Source organism: Silurus aristotelis (genome assembly GCF_946808225.1).
Source record: "Silurus aristotelis genome assembly, chromosome: 26".
Lineage (NCBI taxonomy): Eukaryota > Metazoa > Chordata > Actinopteri > Siluriformes > Siluridae > Silurus > Silurus aristotelis.
Window position 1 is genome coordinate 906,298 of NC_139599.1, and position 20,000 is coordinate 926,297.

General features: G+C 42.1%; 2 protein-coding genes and 1 long non-coding RNA gene across 5 annotated transcripts in view; 2 read left to right on the forward strand and 1 right to left on the reverse strand.

Moving 5' to 3' along the window:
- The window catches only part of arhgap31 (Rho GTPase activating protein 31), a 28,355-nt gene extending 19,112 nt beyond the window's left edge, over nt 1-9,243 (forward strand). Inside the window, exons 8-12 of the mRNA XM_083531078.1 lie at nt 109-233; nt 1,948-2,004; nt 2,398-3,141; nt 3,493-3,656; nt 4,465-9,243. Coding sequence (XP_083387204.1) covers nt 109-233; nt 1,948-2,004; nt 2,398-3,141; nt 3,493-3,656; nt 4,465-6,648 — 3,274 coding nt within the window. The 3' untranslated portion in view covers nt 6,649-9,243. The remainder of the gene's footprint in view (nt 1-108; nt 234-1,947; nt 2,005-2,397; nt 3,142-3,492; nt 3,657-4,464) is intronic.
- On the reverse strand, nt 7,016-15,435 carry LOC310720503. Its single transcript, XR_014531756.1, has 4 exons — nt 15,046-15,435; nt 14,853-14,963; nt 13,376-13,438; nt 7,016-11,790 (listed from the first exon to the last, which is right to left on the reverse strand). It is a non-coding gene; the product is annotated as an uncharacterized lncRNA (long non-coding RNA).
- A 2,398-nt stretch (nt 15,436-17,833) lies between these two features.
- The window catches only part of zbtb20 (zinc finger and BTB domain containing 20), a 58,323-nt gene continuing 56,156 nt past the window's right edge, over nt 17,834-20,000 (forward strand). For 2 of the 3 annotated variants that reach the window (XM_083531284.1, XM_083531288.1), the window contains exon 1: nt 19,538-20,000. This exon is cut by the window's right edge and continues 2 nt beyond it. The gene's annotated coding sequence lies outside the window, so the exon portion shown is untranslated. Of the gene's footprint in view, nt 18,007-19,537 lie in introns of those variants that run through there. The other variant, XM_083531291.1, reaches the window with a different exon arrangement.

Sequence of the window (20,000 nt, forward strand, 5' to 3'; positions counted from 1 at the left end):
AGAACAGACAAAAACAGTACACAAGTCTCGGAGTGTTTGACACACAGGCTTTTGACGCCTAGGTTGTCTTTTTCCGGAGGTGTAATGACGTGTTCGTCTCCACAACAGGAGGAAATTCTCCGGAAAGTCAAAGAAGTGGAAGTCCATCTTCAGCCTGGGTCGATCCGTCACTGATGGCAAAGGGAAGCTGAGTCGCAACGGGAGCGTGTTCATGAGAGCACAGAACGTCTCAGGTATGCTGTGTGTGTTTGTGTCTCTGTGTGTGTGTGTGTGTGTGTGTGTGTGTGTGTGTGTGTGTGTTGTGTAAAAGTGACAGGAATTTTAAGGGAAATAAAAAAAAACGCAGGGAAAAATGTCTTGTCATGTCTTCTCAGGGAGTTCCTCTCCGCTGTCGCCTCGGGGTTTGTTCCAAATATACACCCGGATTTCCGTAAAGCTGCCGTCTATAAAATAAAATGAATTTGCAAATAAAAATGGAAAGAAAAAGAAAACCGAGGCTGCTAATACTCGTTTTAGCTTAAATGCTCATGTTTATGTTTATAGACTTCACAAGATACACACTTTATAACCAAAAGTTTGTGGACACCTGACCATTAGCTTTTTGAAGATCCAATTCCACATTAATTCCACATTATAATAAGCTCCATTCTTCTGGGAAGATCTTCCACTAGATTTTGTGGAGATTCATTAGGTTACAAGATACTGGTGATACTGATGGTGGTGTGGTGATGAGGCCTGGGGTGCAGTCAGCATTCACATTCATCCTGTTCAATAGGGTTGAAGCTCTATAGCAGGAGATCTTCCACTCCAACCCATGTAAAGCAGATCTTCATGGAGCTGGTTTTGTCATGGTGGAACAGGTTTTGGTGTCCTAGTTCAAGCTACGGCATCCAGAGACGTCCTACACAATTGTGTGCCTTCAACTTTATACTAACAGTTTGGGGAAGAACTGCATATGGCTGGGGGTTCCAATACTTTTGACCGTATATGAGGTATATATCTAGCGTTAAAGCTGAAGGCTGAGCTGTAATGGTGCGCATGATTGAATTTTGTCCCTGATATCTAATTAATTCCCGAAGATGAAGCGTTCAGGTTTCAATACCCATGTGGTGTGAGTCTGAATTACTGAGGAAACCTGATCCTAAATGTCTATGAGGAAAGGCGTGATATGTAACGTAAAGCTAATGTATTTCAGACGCTAAATGCATCTGATTATCGGACTACTCCTAATCCGATCTGTGCGCTTCAATTCATTTCATTACACTTTCTGTGCAGATCTTATAGCCTTCAAAAAAAAAAAACCTATGGAAGGGAAGAGAAACGTGTTCATCAGTATTTGTCAAAAGGAAAAAATGAATTAAACTAAAACAATTTTTACAAATAAAAAAGAAATCTGTCCGAGCTTTAGCATGCATACAGACAGAGAGCTTTCTTATGTTACAGTGAGCTCATGTGAGTATTACTGCAAAAACGAACACACACTTTGAGCTAGGATATGGTTTATGGCAAGAAAATGAAGAGTAAATATAGGTTATATGGTCATATGAATTTTTATATATGAACACTGGACACTTTGTAATGTCTCAATGATTGAGCTATTTGAGTAATAATGAAAAATGGTGGTGGTGGTGGGGGTACCCTACATTACCCAAAGAAGTAAAGACAATGAAGAAAATGAAGAATTGCTTTTGAGCGTTTATCCTTTTCAAATGATCTGATGTTTTCGCACGACCTGTATTACCCTTCGCTTTTTCCCCCTTTATTTCAGCTTCGAGAGAGAATTTGACTTTCATTACTTAATGTTAATTTCGTCAAAAAATAATAAGATGTGCGGTCACACGCCATTATCGAATTCATAATGTGTAATTTCACACAGCTTTAAACAGATGTGCTTTTGAAACATAAAATGGAGATTTCTTTTCCCTTTTCTCTTCTTTCCTTCTGCAGAAAAGCCTGGGATTCGTCCATCCAAGAGCATGGATTCCCTCTGTTCTCTGCCAACAGGTGGCGCTACAACACAACACCATCAGCGCTTAATAACATGCACCCTGACACACACACACACACACACACACACACACACACACACACACACTCTTCACCGTGTATATGTTTAAATACTGGATTGTGTACAAGTGGGGGGAAAAAACGTTAAGTGTGAGGTGTACTGTTAGTGTTTGTACGTGTGAAGTGGTACAGAAACAATCAGCGGAGCATCAGGTGTCCTGTGAAAAGCCTCGTTTACACACATCACACCTGGGCTCTGATCAGCATTGTCAACTATTCTGAACAGTTCCGCATTTTTTAATTGTACAGTACCAAGAGTTTTGACCGTACACATTTCTAAGTTGTTGTTCAATTGCAAAATTGTAACCCAGTGATTCTTGTCCCATTTAGATGATGATAAAGTCGTATCAGCAAGAGGAAAAAACGGATTCTTTGCCCCTGTTGTGAAATCCAGAACCCTGGGTTCGGATATCAACTACGATCCTAACGAACAGGATCCCGATTGGGAATTTGACTTGCCCAAATCTGGCAACACCGGGAATGGTCTGACCACCAAAATGTCCCCAGGGACTCCAAATGCATCTTCGTCATCTTCTCCGTCGTCTGCTTCATCTCAGTTACAGCGTTCTTTTCCCGAGCAGCTCAAGGTGTTTAAAGGGGACGAATCGTCCACGTGCCGGCCCGCATCCCCGAAAAACCGCCGGATGTTGTATTCCGGGACGTCGCACAACGGCTCGTCACAAAGGCCGTCCTTTCCAGGCAGCTTGTTTCCCTTGGAATCGTCGCCGAGGCATCAACGCAAGGCACTGAACATCTCGGAGCCGTTTGCGGTGTCCGTCCCGTTGCGCGTCTCGGCGGTCATCAGCTGTAACAGCACCCCCTGCAGGGTGGCAGGAAAAGATCGTGAACGCGGTTTGGGAAGCTTGGGAAGCGCCAGTTTTAGAGAGCCACACCCCAGCAACAGTGGGAGCTTTGATTTCCGAGACAGGGAGAGACTATTTGGGGGCAGAGAGAACCCGCTCGGCAACAGCGCCGGATACGGTATCTATAGCAACAGCAGCTCCGTCCCCACAGAGGAGAGTCAAATGAATGAGAGGAGCACCAGGGTGGTCCCCTCCGAAACAGCAGCACCGAGTAAGAAAAAATATATGTGTGTGTGTGTGTGTGTGTGTGTGTGTGTGTGTGTTTGTGTGTGTGTGTGTGTGTGTGTGTGTGTGTGTGTGTGTGTGTTTGTGTGTGTGTGTGTGTGTGTGTGTGTGTGTGTGTGCATGTGATGTGTGTGCATGTGGTGTGTCTGTGCATGCAAATGTGCACACGAACAATCCAGATTTACAGATAATAAATATCATCTAATGAGCTGATTTTGAATGTTAATAAAACATTTGTTGGAAGCATTCAGAGTCAAAAAACTAAAAACCTTCCCCATATCATCAAGAAAAGAATGTAAATCTCTTTTTCTTCTCTCTTCTGCATTCACTCTTCCAGGCATTAACGTGGAGGTGAAGCCTGGTGTAGAAATGTCACAGAACGTAATGGCACCTCAATCAAAAGTGACTGAAAACCACAAAGAAACGCCTCAGTCCTCCGGGACAGAACCGGATGCTTCATCAGCGCAGCTCAGCGAGGAGCTGAAAAAAACGGACCGAGTGGTAAGAGTGATAATGATAACATCATGTCGTTATTACTATTCAGGAGTCTACTAGTCCTCAGGTCCTAATTTTCCTTAGCTTAAGTCAGGGTGAAATTTTGCTGCCGCCAATTTACACTTCGGTTCCTCGTCTATTTTAAGATGATAATGGTGTTAAAATCAGCCTGTTTTAATTTGTTTTCTGTGATACTTGACTTTTTTTTTTAATATTCATTTACATAACTATCAGGGGGTGGATGAGTGAATCCTGGACCCCCAGTTGGAGATTGTTCCTCTCTAAGCCACAACTCACGAACCAACGCATTGAGCCCTGATCACCACAAAACCAAACCCAGCGCACATGCAAACGACTGCACAATCACACCTCCATTTTGAGAATTTCTTATTTTCCTTTCTCCACCCAACCTCCCTGCAGCAGTCTGTCTAAATCCAGCTCTTTAACAAGCTCCCGGTTCCTGGGCCAGCAGGGACCACGCGCCAAGTCTCCTTTACCCTGTTTCAATTCGCAGTTCAGGGTCAGGGTTAAAATAGGACTTTTTAAGAAAAATTATTGGTTTTTTATCTCTGGATTTATCCCCACCTTATCTCCAGGTAACCGACCTCTCTCACATGACATTTCCAGCTATATTCCCTTTTTTCACCTTATTAGGATTAGGATCCTGTTCAATTCACCCCAGTGGGCGTGGTCAATAATCTGTCCTGTATTAATAATTCTATTATCAATCGAATTAGGGATGTATTAAAAGGTCTAGATTAGTATTAAATCCTGATGTCGACTAATCCTACCACTTTTTTGTTGTCTCGTACAGGAAGTAGGATCGAAGGATCCAAAGCTGCGGTATGATCACAAGCTCAGGATCACAGAGTCCGAAATCGACTCTCCGAAAGACCAACTAAAAACCAGCGGCTCAATGAGCAAAATCGCTGGACACGATGGTGCTTTGAATTTCACTGCTCAGGCTAAAAGAAGAAGCAGTTTACCAACTCACCCGCTGTCTTCAAAGGGACACTTCAAAGACATTCTGAAAGGTCTCTTGGTGGACCGTTCAGGTGCTACGCTTTTTAAAACGACGTCGAAGCTTTCGGCTTCTGAAAATGACTGGAATTACCTGGACGCCGAGAAAAACGATCACAAGAGCTTGGATTCATTTGAGTCGTTGGACATTATGGCAAACAAGCTGAAGCTTTCGCCTTTCCTTCAGTTGAAGGAGACCGATATTCTCCAAGATGCTGATCCCTGGCCTTTGGTTTATTCACCAGAAGATCCTTCAGCCAAGGAAAGCAATGATGCAATTGCTTATGGTTCTAGTCTTGATAGCAAACCTGTTTTGATTGCAGAGCAGGATGGAAACTTACCAAAGTACAATGATGACAAGAAAAATGACAAGAAGGAAACTAGCAGTATGAGTGTTAATTTAACAACCAAAGTAAAGGTAAACATTGAAAGGCTTTCAAAATGCTTGGATGAAAGGCGCCTCACTCTAGAAATCCCGAGTCAAGATGATGACGATATCTGGGGGAGTCATTTGGCAGGACTGGATCAAGTGGAGCCCTGGGAAGACTTGAGCACTACCAAGCAGTGGGTCACAAGCCCACTCCACTCAACCAAACTGGAGGATCTTTTCTCTCTGTTTAATACACCGGTGCCAGCTTCAGGAGCTGAAATCAGAACATCGACTGAGTTGAGCATCCATCACTTGCAAGAAGACAAAAAGGAGGTAGATGTGAGAGAACCTCCATCAGAGAAATTAAAAGAAAATTCACCCATTAATCGTGAACCTCTCGATCCAGTGAAAAAGGCAGATGAATTGACTTGTGAAACTATAACTGAGCTCTTACTTGGTGACAACTTTGAAGATCCTGGAGAAAACACAGAGACTAAACAGGAATTTTCACAGGCTGCACAACTCAAGACTCCCATCTACCAGGAGGAGACTACCAGAATTCCAAAGAGAAACAGTGGACCTCCAAAATCTTCAAAGTCTTCTGTCTTTTCCCAAAGATTTCACCGGCAGGTATCGCATGAGCCCTGTATTGCTGAGAAGAACGAGGAAAACATTGCTCCAAAACACAGACCATACTCCCTTAACTTGGATTTGGGAAACCGGTGCATCAGGGACATCTCAAATCAGCAGAACCTTGATCTTGTTGATCATTTCTCTTTGCAGAGGGGGGCATTAACCCCTTCTGGAACAAAGTATGAAGGGTTGTCTTTGGAACTGGAGATGTTCCTGAGGGACCGTCACGCACCCATGCGACGCAACTCGGCACCGGTTAGCGTGTCCTCAGTGCGCACCGCTTTCATGATCAAAACCTGTCAAGCCAAAGCCGTGCCTGTTATACCTCCAAAACTCCAGTACAGCCACACACCACATCCAGTTCATCCAGAGAAATGCAGCCACGAGCAGGACACAGCAGAAAGTAGACCTGAGAAGATTAAATTAGAGAAGGCCGATTCTTTACCTCCTCTCCTGATGGTAAAAGATTCCAAAGAAGAAAGAGAAAACTGCAAACCAGGCACAAGGATCCAAAGACAGGCGTCTGTGGAAAAAACGTCAGAGATGTCCAAGGCAGCGCCTGCTCCTGAGTTTCCCATCCTAAGGAGGAAACGGTCTGCCAATGGAGACTTCTTCGTGGATCGTCCCAGACCTGAAAGATCTACCTTACTTCAAAGGTCTTCCTTCAGGAATCGTCCAAGGCCTCAGAGCCTGATTCTCTTCAGTCCTCCATTTCCTATCATGGACTATCATCCAGCGGGGGACGATGGAAAACACGTCCTGTCACCCATCAAGAGTCCTGCTGAAACATCTCCTCCTGATATCCTTACCAAGGAGCTCGCAGAGAACCTTAAAACTCCAGATGAGGTCACCTTACGAAACAAGATGACTTTGCCCAAGAGCGGACAGAGATTGGAAACTTCTACGAGCTGCTTCTACCAGCCCCAGAGGAGGTCGATGATTTTTGACAACAGGAGCAGTCGGCAGATCGAGTGAGCCATCGGTCAGACCCGTAAACCTTCACATCATCTCTAGACGGAAGAGTGTCTGAATGTAACAAGTTCCCTTATTCTTTTTTAGCTGACCAAAAATTGGCATCTAACAAGGTGCCTTTAACTTCTGAAGGTGACAAATGTAGAACTTTCATCGTCGTTGTTGTTGTTGGTGTAAAATTCTGCTGCTAAACGACTTTGAAGATAAACAGAATGCTTTTTTTTGTGAAGTAGCATTTTAGTGCTAACTGCTGTACATTTCTGGCTCGCATGGTCTCGGAATGGTGAAGATGGTGATGAAGATTAAGGTGGGCTCCACTGAATTTACAACGAAGCCATACCTGGATCGAGTAACCAAATAATTCAGGGGATTTTTTTTTGTTTGTTTGTTTGTTTATTTGTTTGTTTGTCCTGGTCAGATTTCTAAATAGTATTAAATATCCTGCGATCTGTTTATTTCATTCTTCCTTCCGTACCCATTTCTTTATGGGGATTATTATTATGGGATGGGAGCCATAGGTCAGATACGCAGTGTTACTCAGCGATGGTGCAATTAAAGGGTCAAAGCACAAACTTACAACCGTGAGGTCTGGATTCGATCCACAATTGTTCCTTTATATATTTGTTTTTGTTCATCATCTTCTACTTCAGCTGGCGTCTTCATCTCCGAATATATTATCGAATTCTAGAGTCCTGAATGGGCTTGTCATTATGGTGCAATGTCAAGGACAAGTGAAGGACACATCAATGCTTGCAAAAACCTTTTCATGGAGGTTACATAACCAAGAAAAGATCATGGTGTCATTGTTTGGATGTTTTTTATTTTTATTTTAAAGAAATACATAATGGAGCACAGGAATCGATATGATGACGTTGCCATGACGACTGTCAACACTGTGTTTATTGTTACCGTATATTGTGCGAGTATAATATAATATCGGGTCGTGACACGACGTCACGTGAAGCCATTTAAATCGGAATATCTATGTGCAAAAAATGTCATTGTACAAAAAGAAACCTGGAATTTTATGGTGTATTTATTTATGTGGTTTGTGTCTCATGACGTGGACTTTGTGACGGTGTTGTGGATATCACTGTTGTTCCAAACCATAAAAGTTTTATAGTTGTGTGAAGGACACACGTTTATCTTATGACGACGTATGAAAATACGATTTCTCGCCTTGTTTTGGTGATTAGTTGGTTGGTATCTGGAGGTAGAGGTTCAGTTTGAGAGAAACAAGAAAGATGGAACGCTGAAGAATGTGAAGGTTCTGATACTAGTTGGAACACGCGCTCGGACGCTGTGATTCGTTTGTACTCCAGCGAGATCTAAACACTTTCCTGTGTTTCGGCTTCGCAGAGCATAATCGTGTTTGTAAGGTTAGTCTCTGATTTTTATATTCATCAAATGAAGATACATTATTTGGCCAAAAGTATTGGGACACCAGCCTTTTCCACCCATATGTGCTTCACCCACAAAGTTGAACACACAATTGTATCGGATATCTTTAGACATGGGAGCATGAAATTTCTCCTTCACTTTAACTAGGAGACCCAAACCTGTTCCAGCATGACAATGCCCCTGTGCACAAAGCCAGCTCCATGAAGATCTTCTTTACATGGCTTGGAGTGGAAGATCTCCTGCTATAGAGCTCCAACTCTATTGAACACCTGAAGGATGAATGTGAACGCTGACTGCACCCCAGGAACCTTCTCACCTTCTCATCTACATCACCTGACTTTACTAACACACACGTAGCTGAATGAATCTCCACAAAATCTAGAGGAACATCTTCCCAGAAGAATTGAGGTTATCATGACAGCAAAAGGCAACTAAATGGAAGGAAATGAAAATGTTAGCTTAGTGGGTTAAAGCCACCAACTTTGGATCGGAAGGTTGTGAGTTCAAATCCCCGCCACACCAAACTGAGAATCCTGGGCCCCTGAGAAAGGCCCTTAACCCAGTATCTGCTGCTTTATGAATTAGCCAAATGTAAGTCGCTCTGGATAAGAGTGTCTGACAAATGCCATAAATATAAATATGGGATGATCAGAAAGCACACACCAAACTTTTGGCCATATAGTGTAGAACATCTGCCTTGTTAATTGTTGCTCATAAAAATGTCCTGAGTTCCTGACTGGGAATTTCCGAGTGGAATGAATGCGCAGTCACACTTTTCTAGGCGTCTGTTCTGTACAATGGATCACAGTGTACCGATTGTTCAAGTGTGTTTTGTTGGGAAAAGATGGTGTGTGAGTGTGTGTGTGTGTGTGTGTGTGTGTGTGTGTGTGTGTACACACGGCTACATTGGAGTTTATGGAATTAGGAGTACAAGCTATTGAGCGAGAAATCCAAAATCGGAGTTTTAGGAAAATGCTGCCAGCGATCCGGGATGTTTCAGAGGAAGGGATGAAGCACAACTGTACACTCTGTACTGTTCTGTGTGAGATGAGGAGAAAGGAATTTTATGTTGTCAGAAACTGTAACCAAAGAAAACTAACTGTGTAAAAAATGTTTATTGCATAAACTGAATTTATTTTATAAATATATACACATCCACTGTAAACATCACAATAAATATACTTCATATTTACTGTAGTAATTGTGATTATTTTGTGGAATATAAGTTGCATTAGTCACATGGAAGTGTGATAATAAAAGTTTCTTTATTATGAGATGAAAATGCAGATAAACAGGTTGACCTGGAGGTCACTTCCATCCTGCTTTACATGATTAACGTACTGCCCAAAAACACTGTTGCTATGGGAGACCGTAGGGAGGTGTTTATTTTTTTGTGAATGGCCTGCAGTTGTATTATTTTTTATATATCATGAGTCTCTTGTTCTCGTGATCTAAACCCCTACAGCACTGCTGAATTCCACTGGGAAGGATTTGTGTTGATTAATTCTCTAGAACAGCGGCTCTGACAGTAGCACATCGTTTCCGTGGTTACAAGTCGCTAACGGGGGCCTCGTACAGCACGCGCTCCGCTGAGGAACCGATTCAAAAACGTGTTGATTACGGTGATGTTTTCTGTAACGTACAGCTTCAGTGGAAGGAGCCTCCGGTGTCAGAGAGCTGTAGAGCTGTAACTCGGGTTTTTTGACGTCCTCAGGACAGAGGAATTTACACTCCTATTTGGGTTCTTTGAAGCAGGAAGGACTGCGATTCCTGTTCTCTCATCAACTTCGAGAGAGAGAGAGAGAGAGAGAGAGAGAGAGAGAGAGAGAGAGAGAGACAGACAGTAAGAGAGAGATAGCAACAATGAAACTAAGAGAGAGACAATAAGGCAGTCAGAAAAAAAAAAGATTTACAGAGAGAGACAGAGAGAAAAGAGACAGAGAGTCCGAGAAAATGAGGCAAAACGAAAGAGAGACAATATGACAGACAACAGAGGGAGAGACTTTCATTAAAAATGCGACAGAGACAAAGAGAGTAAGATTGTGGCAGAAAAGTAGACAAACAGTCAATGACAGAAAGACAGAGAAATAAATAGAAAACAAGGTAGACAGGGAGAAAGAGACAGGTAGACAGACAGTGAGAGAGAGAAAGAGAGAGAGAGAGAGAGAGAGAGAGAGAGAGAGAGAGAGAGAGAGAGAGAGAGCAGAGAAAGAGAGAGCAGAGAGAGAACAAAGAGAGAAAGAGAGACAGTGAGAAACAGGCAGAAAGAGAGAAAGAGACAATAAGAAAGAGTGACAATGACAAAAAAAGACAGACAGAAAAAGAGACAAATAGAAAGAAACAATGAAACAAATCATGAAAGTGAGACAGATGGACAGAAGGACAGACAGTAAGAAAGAGAAAGAAACAAGGAGACAAAGAGAAAGAGATAGACAACGAGAGAGAAAATGAGGCAAAGAAAAAGAAAGAGACAGAAAAGAGAGACAGAGAGAGTAGTGAGAAAGAGACCAGTAAGGAAATGACTCTTTACATTATATGTAACTACAAACGGATAAAAACTACGACGGTGAGTTTCTTTCAGCAGGGAAGTGGCCTGTCTTCAGCTCAGTGTAGGACTGAAGTGTAAGAGGAATAAAGCACTGGGGGGACACGCCGTTATCAGGGAACAACGTCACGGTGATACCGATAACCTCGTTACTGATTCGTTTCTCAGAACAACACGACTCTGACTCCTGAGTCAAATATCCACTGATGACACGTTTGATGCTAACGTGTGTTCATGTCAGGGTTCGGTTCCTCTGGGTTGGACTCTGGATCCTGGGCTCTGGAGGTGACTGTGTCAGGCTTTATTACCATTTATGATGCTCCTGAGTTTATATGAGTGAATATTTAAAAAAAAAAAAGAAAAAAAAGAAAAAGAAAAAGAAAAGAAATAAAAGGGTCTGATCTCACTTTTATACACTGAAATCTGATTCTCCTTGATGCCTAATCCAGAGAAAGACAGAGACAGAGAGAGAGAGAGAGAGAGAGAGAGAGAGAGAGAGAGAGAGAGAGAGAGAGAGAAAGAGAAAGAGAGAAAGAGAGACGTCTTTTGTTTTTCTGGCTCTCTTTAAATCACAGAGAGAAGGATGTACTTAACGGAGCTTTATGTGGTGCAGCTGAAACAGCAGATGCGGCTTCAAAGCGCAGGATGATGACCAGAGCGATACACTGAAAGGTAAACCTACTACAAACAAAGACTTCCTTTACTCCGACTGCCAAAATGCCCTCGTCCAAATCTGAATACGCTGTTCGAGCCAGTGTTTGTTTTCATTGCGGACTTAAAGCCGGATTCTTCTCGGCGCAAAATCTGCTTTCATCGTACATCTGAGCGGATCTGTTTTCCCCTCGTCACCTGCAGAACAGTTTTCCCAGCCCAGATCCTGCTCCTAGAAAACACTACAATGTGATTCCCACCTTCCTAAAAGTTCACAAAAAGAGCCTCGTCGTAGAAAACACGCCCCGTAGAAACAATCTAACGAGAGAACACACACAGGATTATTCAGGCAAAATAAATCAGAATTTTTTAATAATATGAGCTGCAATTATGAGTGTGTGTGTGTGTGTGTGTGTGTGTGTTTGTGTGTGTGTGTGTGTGTGAGGGGGGAAAAAATCCTGGGCTGAATATTAACATCCCATCTGAGAAAACTATTCGGCTTTCGCAGCTTCCATCGACTCCTGGCGTTCCCAGATCTTCTTCTGCAACTAAACACACGAAAATAAATAATAATAATAATAATAAAGAAATACTGTAAATAAAAGACTCCAGTGTGACATGAAGAAGACTAAAGCGATGTCAGAAAGAAATAAGAAATAATTATAGTGGTGTATTATACGAGTCTGGGGAGGAACCTTCATTCCAGCTGGACAATCAAGACGTTTTTTTGTGTCTCAAATCGTCTTCATATAAATAATCACTTGCTCTGGGCATTTTTTTGTTTTTGTTGTTTTTTTACACTGCAGGAAAAAATACATGCTTGCAAGTGAAAATATCTTGAATATATATATATATATATATATATATATATATATATATATATATATATATATATATATATATATAAATCTAAAACTGAAATTGCAAAATAATCCATTTAAAATGAGTCAAATATATAAAAAAATAGATGTAATAAATATCTAATAAATATCTAATAAATATCCTGCAACCGCGTAATAATAAAACTCACGTCTACTGAATACTCAAGTTATTTCTGATGCATTTGATGATTTTTACAACTTAAAATTCAAACTGATGTAAATTCTTTTTGCAATGAAATGCATGTACTTTTAAAAATTTGGCAAAAAAAAAAAGAAAAGAAAAGAAAAGAAAAGGTCATGTTTAAGCGTCTTCTCTACCAGCTTGTAAACAGAGGTTTGTGTTGGAGTCGTCCGGCTCGAAGCGGAACGAACGGCGCTGAGAAGCGAATGTGTGGTGCGTCCTGCAAAATTCTCTCTCTGTTTCTTCATCTGACTGCTGCTTTGTCTGAGAAAGCAGACAGGCATGGTTTTTAGGTGTCTCCTGTATCGCCATAGCAACAGGCCAAATTTTTTTGTTTGTTTTTACAAATGCCACAGCTGCCACTTTTGGTGTTAATATCCACCTCAAACCACATCCAGCTCTCCAGATGTGCCGATGTGGGTTAGGACGCAGTGGGACTTCCTGTCACGTGTAAACGCCAACCTATACACGTACAGGTGTGTGTGTGTGTGTGTGTGTGTAGGGGTATCTATCGTTCGCTAGTCATCTTAATCCTGATCCGGATGCTGGTGGATCCAGAGTCTATCCTGGGATTATAAAAAATGATTACTCTGCTCCTCTAGGCCACGCCTCCGACAATCAAATGTCTTTAATTAAGTTAGGTTAATAAGGTGTAATAAAAGTTTACAGAGCGTAATGACGTCGCTTGATGAAAGTATGTAAAGATTTGAGAAGGAATATTGTTTGTGAGCGACACGAATCCTGGAGCTCCAGTGAAAACAAAGAAAACCCCAGCAAACATCAGACACCAGACATTTCTGAAACACTTCTGCAGAACTGTTTTTCAAAAGTTCAGGCAATTAATCACCAACTGTTTCCCTGATGTTCCAGCAGAATTCGGGTTCGGGTGAAACACAGCTGATCTCACAGCCGAAACAGGAAGTCGAGTCCCATTGTGGATTTTTAAAAAATAATAAAACGTTGCTTTTTTTTCAGTAATTAGGAAGTAAATGAAGGTCTGAATCAAAGGCTGGCGGGATCTTCCACAGCACATGCTTTATGAAGTGAAGCTCATAACACATCCACATGTACCTGCTCTAACATATACTGTAGGGGGTCTTCAGGTCTGTCGTAAACCAGGTTCTCTGTGATTTCCTGATAAGAGAGAAAAAAATGAGAAAATGAGATAAGTAATAACCAGCGCTCGCTCGGCGTACAGCAGACCGGCTCGTGGTCTCACTGATGGTTTCTGGCTGTGATGCGATTCGGCCGTCTCGCACGATGCTAATTTTCCCCAGTCGTTTCCTAGGAAATGTCTCTGAGACCAAATGACCATTTTTAATTTACATTTTTCATTCAGACTACAGTTAAAGTGCTCCTGAACCCACTTGTGATTTCAATCGATTTGAAACACGAAGTCGAGGCGTGCTGAAGTCCATGCTGGAGATACAAGAAAAAACGTGACATGAACTAAATAAACATGGAGAAGAAGTCTTTTTCCGGGATTCCAGTTCCATAAACCCCCTCGGATTTACAGATTTATCTCCATATTATTAGAATAATGTTTATTAGCGCATTAGAGAAATGTATTTAAAACGTCTCATTGGTGGAACACATCAGATCTGAATTTGGTGCTTGGACCCCTAAATATAATGAATAATATGGGTTGTAATTTCCACCACACTAACAAGAAATGAGACCCATGTGTAAGTTCCAGGATCCCGAGCGGTCCCAAAACCACACTTTGAGGTCCATCTTCACAAAATGTTTCTAAAAAAAATCTCCATTAAATCTTACACAAACTCCACCATCTTCCAAAACGAAGGAGGAAAGCGACTCGGGTTCAGGAAGACACACAGCCAGTGGGGGAAGAAACACTAAGAAAAAGCCAGGTTTCAATGCAATTGTAGAGAAAGACACACCCCCTGGGGGTGGGACCTAGCCATTCTAGATAGCATGTAATTGGACGAATGCAGAACTAGTACAAGATGAGTCATGAGGAATGAGTTGGTTTTCCTTGAAGCGATAAATGGAACAATAAAGTTAAACGACGTACACTAAATTGCCAAAAGTTTGTGGACACCTGATCATAAGGACGGTATGTGATCTTTGAGCATCACATTCCACATTTAGTCCCCATTTACTCTTATAATTCCCTCCACTCTTCTGGGAAGATGCTTTACTAGAGTTTGGAGTGTGCTTGTGGACATTTGTGTTCATCAGCTTCAAGGCTGTTAGTAAAGTCAGGCAGTGATGTAGGTGAGAAGGTGAGGAGGCCTGAGGTGCAGTCAGCGTTCACATTCATCCCAAAAGGTGTTCCAAAGATGTCCTGTACAATTGAGTACCTCCAGCTTTGTGGTAACAGTTTAGAGAAAAAAAACCACATATGGCAGGAAATGTGAGGTGTCCCAATACTTTTGGCAATATAGAGTATCTCTGAATTTCCTTTTCTAGATATTCTCTCATATTTGTTGTCCAAACAAATAACATTCCAACAATAAAGGACTTCACACATCCAGTTATCCCTGGATTAAGACTTCATTATCAGGATCTTCAGGAATCTTCCTACCTGGAATATCTTCAAAATGTTATGGCTCTCCATGTACTTCACTGTTTGCTCATAAGGCTCTCCAGAGATATCTACTCGAATCCTACCTGAATTTTCCATCATTTCAAGTGACTGTGAAGAAAACAAAACAGTGCAGAAATGATCAGAACCGTGGCCTCGAGAGCAGGAAGAACTTTTCTCCTACACTAAATACTTGCTGGTTTGGAGAGAGCAGGACCTTGTTTGGTGGTGGACAGGCTGTGGACTTGAGCAGGGATCTTCTTCTCGTCTCCTGCGCGGATGCTGAGCACCTTCTCGCCTGCACTTGGTTTTGTAAATGAAATAAAAGCAGAGAAACGATTCGCTCGTGCAGCTCGGACTTCCTGCGGCTTTGTTTACAGCGACCGAAATGTCAGGCTGTAACCCCTGGCAACGGCGCACGAGACACACCGATGATGTCATTACTGTAACTGATTACCATAATCGCGCGCGCGCGCGCTTGTTTTTATCGGTCAAACTGCTGCAAATCTCAGAAGAGAAGAAATAAAACACAAAATACCCGGATTTACACATTTCACACGCTTTTTAGTGTGAGATTGGAAAAGCATCATAATGTAATATCATATAATATATAATGTAACATATAATGTAATGTTATGACGTAATACAATATAACAATTTAATCATGTATCGGCATTTGTACTTTCATGTGATATAATTAAAAAAATCTAATGAATAAAATCGACTTTATTTTGCACATATGTTCAAAAGTTTATAAATAAATCCATTAATATAATACTGTTTACTTTAAGGAGTTTATTTGGTCGTAAATCAGTGTTACACCCTACAGTGAGATTCTTCCTCAGATGATCCTCCAGCCGCCTCTGATACCAATCCTCATCACTGTTTTTAGAGGCAGCTGGAGGATCATCCGAGGAAGAATCTTTACAGTTTACAAAAGACCAGAGATTATAAATGTACAAAATGATACTAATGCAAATGCAAGAAACAGGAGTGTGTGTGTGTGTGTGTGTGTGTGTGTGTGTGTGTGTGTGTGTGTGTGTGTGTGTGTGTGTGTGTGTGTAGAGTTAGATCCAGTGCATGTTGTTATTTAAATTTGGAAAAGGGTGTATGAGTGTGTTGTATATCTGATCTGATCTGTGGATGAAGGCTTCTAAAATCCTTCTTCATGTAATGCCGGATCGACTCAAGGATGTTGAGATCAGGACTCTGTGGAGCCAAAATCATCTATTACAGGAGTCCTTGGTCTTCTGTATGCTGAAGGTAGTTCTTAATAACGTGGGCTGTATGTTTGAGGTCGTTGTCCTGCTGCAGGATACATTTTGGTGCCTCACTGATGGCACTGCATGATGGAGACGTATCTGCCTGTATTTCTCAGCATTGTGGACACTATTTATCCTGACCACATCTCCAACATCATTTACTGAAATACATCCCAGAATTTGCAGGAAACCTCCACCATGCTTCACTGTTTCCTGCAGACACACAGACGTATTGTGGCATTCTTCAGCTCTTCAGCAAACAACTTCCATCCTGCTACAGACAAATGTTTTGACTCGTCAGACTGGAGTGCCTGCTGCCATTTTTCTGCTGTCCAGTTCCTCTGTTTTTTTATGCAGAGTTGAGACACTTAGCCTTGTTGCCATGTTGGAGGTCTGGCTTTTTGGCCACCATTTCTCCATGAAGGCCACCTCTGGCCAGACTTTTCTGTACAGTCAATGGGTGTACCTGGGCTCCATGTAGTTTGGCTGTTCCTCACCCAGTCTGAAGCTCCTACACCGAATATTGATTTGATTTAGATTTTTGCATTTTTTAAATAAACAATTCAAATATATATTTTTAAAAGCATTCTTAATTTACATACAACATTCCTTCACATCTGCCTAAAACATTTGCACAGTAATGTATGTGTAGGTTAGTATATATATATATATATATATATATATATATATGTGTGTGTGTGTGTGTGTGTGTGTGTGTGTGTGTGTGTGTGTGTGTGTGTGTGTGTGTGTGTGTGTGTGTGCATTTGTGTTATGTATGTGAATGTTTTCTTGCGTATTTAATATCACTGAATAAATTATTATTACTATTCTCATTAGTTGTTTATTTATTTGCTGAAATGAGGCTCGGCTAAAAAATTTAGAAAAAGCATTTTATAGGTGTGTGTTTTATATAATCTATGTGTTTTATATTTGTATACATACAATATATATATATATATGTTTGTCTGTGTTACCTATAATCCAGGTAAGCAATTGCCTTTCCAGGATGTTTAGTTGAGGCTAAATCCCCCCAGGTGTGAGTGCACTAATATGTACACACCTGGACATCACACCTCCGTTATCATTTCACAAACCGACATCAGTTCCTGATCTCACTAAGACTCTTGACGTTTAATGAACACATCTACAGAATGTAGTGGAAAACCTTCTCAGAAGAGTGAAAGAAGAGATGAGGATAGATTTGGAAAGAGACGATGAGGAAGGACGTGTGGGTGTGAGGGTGTGAGGGTCATGAGCACAAGAATGTATGCATATTTATTTATTTATTTATTTTAAAGGAAAACTTTGAAATTTTGCATTTATTTATTTATTTATTTGTATAAATTGTATATATTTAATATCTTTATTATTTATGTTGTTCCGGATTACAGAGGCGGAGTAAAGTGAAGGGAAAGGGAAAAGATCCCTCTCCGTTTCTAGGTTACACCGTCGTCCTCAAATGACATCACGGCGCGCGCGTGTAATGTAGGGCAGACGGTGCTCGTGTCCCTCTGTGAACCCGAGGCGGAGCGAGAGCGCGCGAACGGGGGTGTAGTGGGGGCGCGCAGGAGGTGTGTGTGTGTGTGTGTGTGTGTGTGTGTGCGTGTGTGTGTGTGTGTGGTTGGGGGGGGGGGGTTATTATAACCCCGCTGTTATTTGCTGGTTAAACCGGCAGAGGGAGCGCGCGTTCAAGGAAATATATAGGTTACGCTCCATATCGTTTAGTAAACATACTAAAGTGTGTTATTACCCACAGAAAAGAAGAATTACCTCCTTCTCCTCCTCCTGTACTGGGTAACACGCGCAGACTAGCTAGCTAGCTAAACCATGAAGGGGCTCCGAGAAGCGCAGTTACCATGACAACCGGCCTGAACCTGTATGTATAAATGTGTGTATATCTAAGTGCGTGCGTGTGTGTGTGTGTGTGTGTCGCAGAACACTTCCGTAGTAGGTTATTAAAAACATCATGGTGGCGTGAAAACAAAAGCGACTCTTTGATGTTACCTCAAACACCGGATTTTCGTGTACAATGATTAAAACCGGAAGTTGTGTATGGATGGTTCGGGCAGAGTGACGTTTATTTTTGTGGCAAATTGGCAAAAAGAAATTGTACATTGTTTTGTAAATGTATTTGAAAAATGCACACACACACACACACACACACACACACACACACACACACACATGCGTTCGTGCAAAAACAAAACTGTGAAATAGTAATGTTATTCTTGGTCTACAGTATATACTTCAACACACACATACACACACACACACCTGTCACTGTCTAGACAAGAGAGGGTTGGGGTAACGAGGGACGTGTGTGTGTGGGACGGATCGGGGCAGCACCATTGCATTAATTCGCTGTCCGTCATTACCGCGCCGGAGGAATCCATTGGAGGGCGAAAAACACACACAGTCAGAGTTCCGCGCGCTCTGATTGGTCGACGAGAGCGCGAGCGTTCTCCTTACGTCGCCTCGAGGTCAGCTGGGGACGTGGAGCGGGAGGGGAGTGGCTGAGATGATTATGGGAGGGGCTATATGGTGATGGGCGGGGTTTAATAAGGGGTGGGGCGGGAGGGGTGGAATTAAATAAATAAAGGAGAAAATAGAAATGCGTATAAAGTCAGAGGAGGCGGCGGTGTGGAGGAGGAGGAGGAGCAGACCAGGAGCGGACTAGGAGCAGACTAGCTTGTTGGTGGTTTGGGGGAAAAAAAATAAAAAAATAAAAAGACGCGTTTTTTTGTTTTTTTTTGACGGACAGCCGCACGAGCCAACGAGAGAGCGCGGGGCGCGCGGGGAGCGTTTAAATGACGCGCCACGCGCCCAATCCAAAGTGACGGTTGATGACGTGCGCACGGCGCGTGTTTGTGTACTTTGTGTGTGTGAGTGTGTGTGTGTGTGTGTGTGTGTGTGTGTGTGTGTGTGTGTGTGTGTGTGTGTGTGTAATGAGTGACCGTTGCTCCTCTTTACATCAGCGACGGGACGGAGCAGGATCTCAGGATCTCTACTGGAGTTTCATCCCGTCTTTTATTGTGTGTCAAATATAATCTCAGGTGTAAAATATATATAAATATAAATATATACAAAGCTATCGGACCAGTGTGTCAAATAATAATAATAATAATAATAATAATATTAATAAACAACCAATGACCGAGTGTCGTGCTCTTGAATAAATAGGATAAATAAATGACAGAAAAAAAGTAAATAAATAAACACACACACACACACGGTTTCGTTTTTGTCCGAGCTACAAATAGAGACACCCCCCCTCCCCAAAAAAAAAAAAAATTAATAAATAAATACAAATAAAATCACATATAATAGGAGGAGGGCGCGTGCGTAGACTGTGACAAGACGGGTGTGTGTGTGTATGTGTATATATATATATATATATATATATATATATATGTGTGTGTGTGTGTGTGTGTGTGTGTGTGTGTGTGTGTGTGTGTGTGTGGGGGGGGGGAGGGGGGGGGGTGTTGGAGCGTATCTTAGCCTAGCATAACCCCGTCGCGGCTGTGTCCCAATCGCAGTTGGAAGTGGGCGTGTCCTAATCGCGTCTCCGTCCAATGGCGGAGGTATAATGGGAGGGCAGCGCTGAAAGTGGCCGAGGTCTCCCTCTCTCTCTCTCTCTCTCTCTCTCTCTCTCTCTCTCTCTCTCTCTCTCTCTCTCTCTCTCTCCTCCTCCTCTCCGAAGGTAGGCTGCAGCGTGTGTTTATTGATGAGATGAAAGAAGATGGAAGTGAGACATGAAACAAAGTAAGAGAAAATACTCCATGTAGAAACAAAAAAGGAAGAAAACTCCAACCTTGTCCGGATAAAGGAAGAAAAGACAAACCGGAGAAAGCTGTGAAACACTGTCGCTCGTGGGGGAAAAGAGGAA